Consider the following 10491-nt stretch of genomic DNA (forward strand, 5'->3'; position numbering starts at 1 on the left):
AATTATGAATAAAAAAAAGTTAATGAATCATATAATAAATTACATCCAATTGACACATAGTTTGACATGTGTGTTAAAAGTGTAAAGAACATGTAATCTAACGGTTAGATTTTTAAAAGATGCAGTAATGTTAATTAATTTTAAAGAAAATTGTAGCCTATAATCAGGTTTGTAGCTAAATTCTGTCTTTAAATAAATCTCCATGTACTGGGTTAGAGGAGATTTTCAAAATAAACAATTTGGATATTTGTTCAATATTTTATCAATGAGTATATTTTCTAAGTAGTATATATATGAGAAAGGAATTAATAAAGAGAAAAAGAATGGGAAAAAATGAGAAAGATAGAGGATTGACTTGAAAAATTATATTCATCATGAGTATTGTTTAATCACACAACATGTCGGATGCCCAACTGGTTTTTTGATTGCAAACCAAGATAAAATGACAAGTAATGAGAAATATAATGAAGTCCGGACACTGAAAACTAAGGAAGTTTGGGATTTGGGGAGCCAAAGGAAGCACGTGGATGATGCTGCCATCCTGCGATTGTTTCACATGGTCAATAATGTCATCTTAGTCTGCAAACAATATTTTTAATAAACCCTAATTATTCAGTCACACACTGCATCAAATGCGCATGGTCTACTTGTTTTTTGGGCTTTGATTGCTGGGGCTAGTGAATCCACCCTCTCCTCTAATATGCCTGACAGAAATGGAAGCCTTAATTTTTTATATTCCTTTTTATCACAAGTGACGCAAGAAATATTAATAAAGCTAAGAAAGATTGTGAACAAACCCTAATATGAAAGATGGTAGGACTAAACGTCAAACTTGGTCAGAAAGAAGCATTCGCTTTCTAAGCCTTTTCCCATGAGGAGTCCTCTCAAGCATGCTCTCTCTCTCTCTCTCTCTCTCTCTCTCTCTCTCCAAGCTAGAGTTGATGCATTATGAATCCATGACAGCACGCCCAATCATTATGTCGCTTGCAAATTTCTCATTGCTTAAAAGGGATTCTCATATATATGTGCTTGACTTCAACCCAAGTAAGAAGATCCTCGAAATATTCAAGCAACCAAATAAATACCCTTTTCTTTTTTCTTTAGTTCCACTAACTATAATAACAGGCTTAAAATTTGTTCCCCGCAGTTGCTACTTAAAGCCTGGAAAAGTTTTGAAACATATTTCAGGCGGTCAAATGCACACAATATCTTCCACTCTCGAACTGTAGCTCAACTTGGGAAGCTGAGGTGGGTGACTCATATCTTTTCTTAATACATGTCTCAAATCATATTTTCTTCTCGATTATCTTCCTAGATTCTTGAAGTTTGAGAGCAACTTGGTAAGCTCTTAGTTGTTCTGATTTTAGTTCGAGATTCAAATATTAAGGGAAACCACTATCTTCGTTGATAGTTTCTGGCTTCATTTTACGGTGAACTTCTTGCACAGGTATGCATTGGGTCTAAATTAGTTAGGTAGAGTCGCCGAATTTCTGAATATTGAAAGTCTTGTCATACTTACTGTATTTGATCGAATTCAAGTAGTCAATCATGCATTCGCATGTTTTGGTTAACAATAAGTCTAGCGACTTTGGTTAATATGTGTGCCTTTGCAATGGCTTAGCTAGAGAATGACAATGCTAGTTGCACGTCTCAAGCCACACAAACAACTATTCTTTGTTTTTTTAATTTTTTTTTAATTTTATTTTTATAGTATGTCTGAATCTCATTTGTTTTCTGTATGTATCTCAACAATGACTTTGTGGTTGTGAAAATTTAATTGGATGGGATGGCCTGTATCTTGTATAAGCTGGTTAGCCATGACTACTAGTACTAAATGCCTATATATCTTGCATAGCACCCCTTTCACAAATATTTTCATCCCTGTGCTCACCGCTCACTACCCTTCATATATAGAAACCTCCTTTCACGCATGGAGAGCATGCATTCCCAATAGGGGCGCTAGCAATCATGATAATTTTTTATTTGCCCCAAAATCTTAAACAGTTAGGAAACAGTAAATTTAACCATTCAATTTCTATACTATTCAAGGTATAAATGGTCCTATATTGTATCCCCCCCCCCCCCCCCACGTCCAGATGTGGTTAGTTTTTAGCTAGGATGCAAGGTTTTCAGACCCGGACCAGATCAAGAGGTCGGACCGCGAAAATCGGGAACCAAATGAAAAACTGATTTTTTAAGCATAGAAAGCTGGGCATATATGACAATTCCGTGAACCCTTAAAACTGGGATTGAACCCCTAAAACAGTCCAACCCCTTAGCAATTTTTTTTTTTAATAAATACAACTTAACACAATTTTATTCTACTTAATTAAATTATCCATCTCTTACAAGGAATAAAACAAAATTATAATTAAAATCCTTCAAAGATATTCAACTTTACTTCAAAAATTAATCATAAATTTTAATGTTTTCATAGTTATTATTTTATTTTATTAACTTTCTTATTTAATTATTAAATATATACTTGAAAATCATTAAATTTCCCTCACATATATAGATATATTAGTCAATTTTGCTAGTTTTATAAATTTAATATCTATATTTAGGTTTTAATTAATTATTAAATTAATTATGACGTTATCACGGTTCGACCTCGATTCGACCTCAAAAATCTTGAACCTCTCCTTTTTACGGTTCAATAAACGGTCCGGGTTTGAAAACCTTACTAGGATGTTGCTAAAAACTATCTACAATTACAGGAATACTTGATAATATGGTTCCTCAACTGTCTTTTATCGATAATTATTTTTTCACACATTTTCATGTACACTTTGTTATACAACATTCATAATTTCACATGTAATATCTATATTTTTTTTATTGATTTTCACATTTAAAATGTGTATGGACGATACACAATACGAAATGTGAGAGAATTAATGTCCTTAAATTAAGTATGCCCTGACTCTTCTTCTCCTTTGAATAAAAATAAAAACTAAAATAACAAAAGCCCGTGAAAATCTTAACATTTCATGACAGCATTAAACAAGATTCAACCAATGGTAAGAATTTTTATTTTTGGTACAGTTGCCCATTTGATCTTTGAAAGTAATTATTCATGAGGCAGGAAGCTTGGTGAACCAAATGGAGTTCCATGAAATTACACCATGTAGTTTTCAATTTTTAGATAATTCGATAGTTACAACGAAGAGAAGGAATTTGAACTCTGGAGGAAGTGTCAACTAATTAAACTACAAAGTTTAGTATATCCTGATTTTAGATGTTGTTTTATAACAAAATTGCAACTTTGTTTTTAAGTGTAACCAAACATAAAATGAGAAACTTCTCTCATTTATTAACCACTAGAAAATACGTACATTTTTTACTTAGCAATTCTAGCTACTTGTCCGTTTCAATTGGAATGGTAGTAGATCTATTTAAATAAAGTGAGGGGAGTAAAGGAACGACATGCTTCTTCAGATAAAAAGCAAAAGTTAGAAATCCTTTTTTCTTTATAGCTTCTTCATGTAAGAAATAGAACATACTTATGAAACAATTAGACCAAGGTTTACATAAACTTTTCAAAATGAAAAATAAGCCGTATAATAAGGCAAATTACATTCAACATTCACCGAGTTAGTTCCAAACAGCTCTCGGCCATAAGTTCACAAAGAAATACTAGTTTATTCATCGTAGGGAATATTTGGTCTACCTAGCTGCCCAGTATTAATCAATACAAAGGGCACCATATATAGTCCAATAGCTAAAGCAATACCATTTTAGTTTTATTATGTACAGAAACCTGGATCAATATTTCTTTCCTTTTAAATTGTACTTCCTATGATTAGTATGCATCATCTAATTATGATAGTATAATATTTTCACTTCCACAGATCAATTTGGCAACTTGAGGCAGATGTTGAGGCAAACTCTTCTGTAATTTCTGGCCTTTTGGAGTCATTGGATAACATATTCATGTGTTCTGACACATGAAACACACCTTGGGCGTTGGAGTAATTCGTTTCCTTTGAAGCATCTTGATCATGGCTGAGCTGAGATGCCACAAATTTGTCAAGGACTCGCCAATCGGTCACTTGATCCACCGCTTCATTGCTACTATAAAATGAGCTAAGATGGCTTTGTTGCATGTGTTCTTCTTGTGTAAGGGTTGAAGACTGCAAAGCGCTTCCATTACTGTTCCTATCAAAGCCATATGGGACAACTGAGGTACAACTTAGACTGGCACCTGATTGAGGAACTTTGGGGCTTTCTAATTGAGGGAGTTGGAGGAAATTAGGATCATGAGGCATGTTCATACTGTATTGCAACTCAAGCTCTTGCTTGCAAGGATAGTGGTGGTGGTAAGGTGTATATGGGTGAGAAACTCGCCTTGGGGAATCAAGTTCAGGCATGAATGAAACTGGCTCCTCATACCAACATGGTGACTCATAGTCCCCCACTTTCCTCACTGCTGCCATTCGCTTTTTGAACACTCTACATACCACCCATCCTTCTTCCTGGTGCAATTACAATAATTACATCAATTTAGAATGCAGCATAAAAATATGAAATACCTATGAAAATCGTCCAATCTGCTTAACATGAAGGCACCAAAAATTATAGGAGAAAACAATAAATATAATTTCATCCAAAGTCCATTTTTGAGAACAGATCAGAAGAGAGAGAGAGAGAAAGTTTTTTAACGTGAGAAACTCAATATTACTGTATATCGTATCTATGCAAGAGAAAGTTGACCTAGAAGCTCTTGATTAGGTCTTGAATCAAGGTTAATTAATATGCCTTGATTCAGGCCATAACCAAAGGCTGAGCACAACAAAGATGAAAATTTTGCATTAAAAACAATATATGCTAACAATTTTCTGGTTTCATGGAAATTAGTATTGAACCAACAGAATTTAGAAGTTCAGGAATCATATACTTAATATATATATATATATTTGTTCATTATTTTTATGACATATGACTTATCTAAATGTTGAACCTAAGGCATAGTTTATTCACCTAGAAGGAGAAGGAGATATGTGAGACATGTTATTTTAGTGAAATTTGCATGCCCAGGTAGCCCAAAAAAAAAAAAATCATTAATCTTCATGCATGAGCCTTAACTTTTTATGCTGCAACGATGATGGTATTTTTCTAGTTCCCACATACCTATTGCAACCTAGCTTATTTCTTCAGTAGAGGTGTTAATAGACATTCTGAGGCATGAACCTTTATTTCACTTTACAATTGAAAGGGAATTGTTACAGTGGGCTAACTATTTTTCTTCTTTTTGGTTATGCAAAATGTAAGTTTTATTAGTCAAAATGAGTAGCCAGCATGATTTTTGACTAGCTCCCTTGCTAACAAGATATTTAAGAATGAGAGGGCAAACAATATTGCTTCCTCCATTTGCTTGTTTGGATTTAAGTCTTTAAGTCAATGTAAATTAACATACAATTCATACATTCATAACCAACACTATTTTATTTTCCAAAAATTCCTTTCTTTTCCATAGGTTAGAATTCGCACTTATGACTGATAATTAATAATGATTGCTCTCTATCACCAAACTAACACACAAATAAATTTATTTATAATGTAGATAAGATTAGAATCCAAATATCTTATTTGACAATAAATTTTTTTATCATTTGAGTTAACTTAAATTCAAAACATTGCGTTCATTGATATTGTTATTTTTTTTTAATGATTTTCCTTGTAACTTAACTAGTTTGATTAATAATAATTACCCAACGTTATTTTGAATGTGATTTTAATTTGATAAAGAAAATTGTATCCAAGTTTATAAGAGGTAAATCATCAATATTTCCTTGAACATCAAAGGGTGGATGATATAATTTACTCTAAAAAAGATTATAATAAGTGCTATTGACCTTGGAAATATAATTTTCCGATGCCCTAGGATGTGTGAGTAGTGTATCATATCATATGAGAATAGGTCATTATAAAGGATGCTCAAAACCAATTTACTGTTATATATAGTTTATGTTTTACTTTTTAGTTTTTCAAAAAAAAAAAAATTATCTCCATTAATTGAGACAATAATATTGAGATTCTCGTGACACTATAGATTCTAATTTACTTAGGCTGTAGAAATTACTTTTTTTTTTTTTTTGGCATTTAAGGCTGTAGAAATTACTAACTCTTGATAATGTTGTATTTAAAATTTTATAGACTAATTAATTAATTAAACAAATTTCAGTTGGAGTCCAGCAAAGAAAAAAGTAATTAAGACTTGCCTGAGGTGTTCCATTTTCATTTGTTTCCAGTCGATACTCATGCATGATCCAATCTGACTTTTGACCATTAGGGGCTCGTCCTTTATAAAACACTAAAGTCTTTCTCATGCCAATAAGGCTATGCCTAGCGTAAATAGCCTTATCTCTTCCCGTAGCTTTCCAGAATCCTGCTTTTGTAGCTCTATTAGTGCGAGTTCCAGTTGGATATTTCTTGTCTTTATGGCTGAAGAAATACCATTCATTCTGATCTTCAGTTCCTATTTTGCACAACTCTGTCCAAATTAGCAAATAGTCAACATGAATGGCTGATATATATATGATCATCTAAACTGCTTTCAAATTTCATTTCAAACTTTAATAACCATTATTAGAGGATTCATGGCGATACCTTGAAGATCCCAAGGTTCAATTTTGTATAGATCAACGTCTTTGATGACATCTAGATCAATCCTTTTAGCAGCAATCTTTTTCCTGAGGTAATAATCAACAAGTTCTTCATCTGTTGGATGAAATCTAAAGCCTGGGGGAACATGTGAAAAGGCATTCATATTTTCCCAAGAACTTGAAACCTGCATTTTTTTTACATGGTAAATGCTATCAGCCATACAACCTTTGTTGTAGAAGAATGTAAAAGGTGGAAAAGTACACTATTGTGAACAACTGTCCCAATTCCAAAGTTAGAAATCTAAATAGAAGCATAGAAATAGTAATAAATGTTAATATGCCAAACCCCAAAAAAGAGACAATTGGCTAAACTTTTAAAGCTTCACTGAAATTGTGAGAGAGAGGGAAACAAAAAAACACACACATGTATAACATTTACTCAAGAAAAAAAAAACATATATAACATTGATAAAATTGATTTGCACGTATCAAGAATCAGAAACAATAAAAATATTACTCGAATACAAATCTTCCATCTCAAGTGTTCTGTTTTATATTTCACCCATTATAGTTTACTGCATGCTTTTTATTATTTAAGTTTCATAAAAAAAATGTCACTTACATGATATATTGTAATTGGTAAAGTATAAAATGAAACACTAGCCAAAATCTAAAAAAACTACTATTGACTCAACTTTTAAAGCTTCACTCAAATTGTGAGAGGAAAAGGCATATTTAAAACTAGATCAATTGCACGCATCAATCATTAAGTAAAAATGATTTAGCCCAAAAACATTGGAGAAAAAATTATTGCTCCTGAAGTTAACATGTCCAGTTGATTAGGAAACAAAATATTTTGTCAAATTATGGAGATAGATCATATTGCTTAAGTGTCACATGGACTTGTTTTTTGGCATGTAGTGTCACATGGACCTAATTAAGCAAACACGGCAATAATATGATGGCAGAAAAAATTATGTTAGACCATGGCCAACCAAAAAGAAGGTTTGATTTCTTCACATCCAAAGTAGAGAAAAATTCATCATTATAGCCAATAACAATTAATTTGATATACTTTTGAAGCACTGATGTGAATCTTATCCAGAATGGTAATAACAATCCAATTATTTCAACAAAAATTGTTAAACTGACAAATAAAAATTCTTTTAGTATTCAATTTTTACCGTCTCAAAACAGCTTATACAAAGAAAACCACCTAACATTTTATGAAAATGCTTCATGGCTAACATCTAACATGAACCCCTGCGGCTGGGAAATCAATCAAAAAAAAAAAATTTAATAAGATGTCAGCCTCTATAAAGTGTTTGTAATAGGGATGAGTACTACAAGTATCATGTATATCCCATTCGTAACACAAAATATAAGGCTTACAATTCTTTTTCATTAATATAAGGCTTATAATTCTTTTTGATTAATATCAGAATTGAACAGGAGATTTCAAGTTCTACAAATAAATGAATATAAAGACTAGTATGACATGAGAAGAATTACCATGTTCATCATACTTTTTGTGGTGCATTACAGTAAAGCTACCTCCATGTTTAATTGAAGGATTTGAAACTAAGAATTAATCTTCATTCTATTAATGTATCTCGTTGCTTTGATCATTCTATACTAGATTGCAAACTTCTTTTATGTCTAACCATTTATTAAAAACAAAAACAAAACAAAAAAAACCAAAAAATTTCTTTTTATAGAAAGCACATCATGACTGTAATTATATACCATATACCAACTCAAAGTTATCTTCTTTCTCAATGGATTACAACTACTACAAATCAATGATAATAAATTTCTCTTAAACATATGTAGTAAATCATCCATTTCGTAATTAACCATGGTATATATCACCATAGATTCAAAATATTAGCTCTTTGATTTAAATTTTTTTTTTTTTTAAAAGCCAACTTATGAAGTATGCAAAACAAAGCTTCTCTTACACCACTCTATGGATAACATGATGAAATGTGAGTGACTTGTATAACATATAGCTTCATTGATTGTAAAAGTGAAACAAACAGCTAACTTTAGATTTGAAAGAAAAATTGTTTAAATAGCAAATCTAAATAAACCACTTTTTTATGTACATATTAATCAATCACTCGCGAGTTATTACTATTGATATATTTTTGCATGAGGACTAACTCTTTATTAATTAATCTAGCCAAAAGTGAAGTTAGGTTTTTCTTTAGGCGAGTCTATGCATAAAGTTCCATTCCAGACATAAAAGGTAAGCTTGATATGGGCATGGATCACTAAAAATTTATTCTTCAACCAATGAAATATAAAGAGGAATTTATTTAAGAAAATAGTATCATATAAGATCATAGAAAAGATTGAACATTTGGTAGACAAGATGATACTTTGTATCATCTTCATTGATATTCAATGCAACTATGATATTCATCTCTGATTCAATAGAAGTACACAAAAAACAAGATTAAGAAAAAGTGCAAAGAATGAATAATAATGCAGAAAAACATGAGGATTTTGCAATTCTTCTACAAGATGCTGGATAATTCTAAGCAAACAACCCATGTTCCCGTCACCTCTATCACATGATTTTAGAGTTAATAAATTCATATACACATAAACTGAGATCTAAATGCAAAATGACTCAACTCAACTCTAGAAAAAGACGTATAGAATTAGAATGAATTCTTGCATTTTCATCTATCTAGAGATCCTAAACGAAAAATCTGAGAAATCAGAGGGGAAAGAGCGAAATAAACTAGTGTCAATTAGCATTATCAATGAAAGTAAATCTCAAAACTGAAGCTTTAAGATCAAACTGAAACCGTTCCATAACCAGCTGAAAAAACCCACAACCACCAGCGTCCACTCTCTTTAGGTTTTATCACATGAAACGATCATCCCACAAACATTCACACAAAGAAGGATCCGAAGGAATTACCAATACAGAAAAAAAAAATGGCATGCAAGAAGAAGAAGAAGAAATAGAAAAGCTCACAAAAGCCACACAACCTTGATAACCTTCCAACAGCACAACCTTCTCCGATCTGGTAGAACCTAACCTCGTATCCACCAGACAGCTTAAAGACAAAGGACTTTAAGATAGCTTTCGTCGCTCTCGCTTTAGACTTTTTCACAAGCCCACTAAACCTGACAAAAAAACACAGAAAGAAAAAGAGGGACAAGAAAGATAGGATCGAACAAAAGTGATCCTCGGGAATTGAACTGAACTTCAAACGATAGTACCCTCGAGAACTGCCTTCTAATTGTCGAGAGAGAAAGAGAGAGAGAGATCAGATCCCGAGGAAAGAAAAAGAAAGTATAAGAGAAAAAGGAAAAAGGGAAGGTATTTGGAATGGAAATACAGAGAAGAGATGGGGTTAAATAGGAAGCAAAGACAAAAACAAAAACATCAACAAGCACATGCCCTAATAATCCATCCCTCTCATAATTTCTCTCTCCTTATCTTTTAAGTGCAAGCTTGATTGCTGCAAAAGCTTTGCGCCAAAAAAAGGGAGGCGCTAAAATGGCTCGAGAGAGAGAGAGAGAGAGAGAGATTGACAACCTCCAGTACCTCCCACCAGCAACTGATAAAGACCAGAAAAGAATGTTCTGCTCTTTGAGGTTGCCGGAGAGAGAGAGAGAGAGAGAGAGAGAGAGAATGATGAATGTAAGAAGATCAAACGGTGTGGATGAGTTGGGACTACTTAATAAGGACTTGACTGACACGAGACTTAAAAGTATCTTAAAGAAATTTATTGACATTAATGTATTATTGTGATGATGATAGGTAATCAATGTGTGATATTTTGGTGGTGACCTTGGGGTTGAGATGAACATCCTCCCGCCAAAAGTTTCACATTTCTCTCTCCTTCTAAGATTTTTCCAC

The 10491-nt window shown here is 32.5% G+C and overlaps 1 protein-coding gene across 1 annotated transcript; it reads right to left on the bottom strand.

Moving 5' to 3' along the window:
* Positions 1-3455: 3455 nt before the first annotated feature.
* On the bottom strand, positions 3456-10188 carry LOC142613793 (NAC domain-containing protein 7-like). Its single transcript, XM_075786296.1, has 4 exons — positions 9615-10188; positions 6613-6793; positions 6225-6496; positions 3456-4478 (listed from the first exon to the last, which is right to left on the bottom strand). The coding sequence occupies exons 2-4, from the start codon at positions 6770-6772 to the stop codon at positions 3843-3845; spliced, it is 1068 nt and encodes a 355-aa protein (XP_075642411.1). The 5' UTR covers positions 6773-6793; positions 9615-10188; the 3' UTR covers positions 3456-3842.
* Between the last annotated feature and the right edge of the window lie 303 nt (positions 10189-10491).

The sequence above is a fragment of the Castanea sativa genome, chromosome 10, assembly GCF_040712315.1.
Source record: "Castanea sativa cultivar Marrone di Chiusa Pesio chromosome 10, ASM4071231v1".
NCBI classification, from domain to species: domain Eukaryota; kingdom Viridiplantae; phylum Streptophyta; class Magnoliopsida; order Fagales; family Fagaceae; genus Castanea; species Castanea sativa.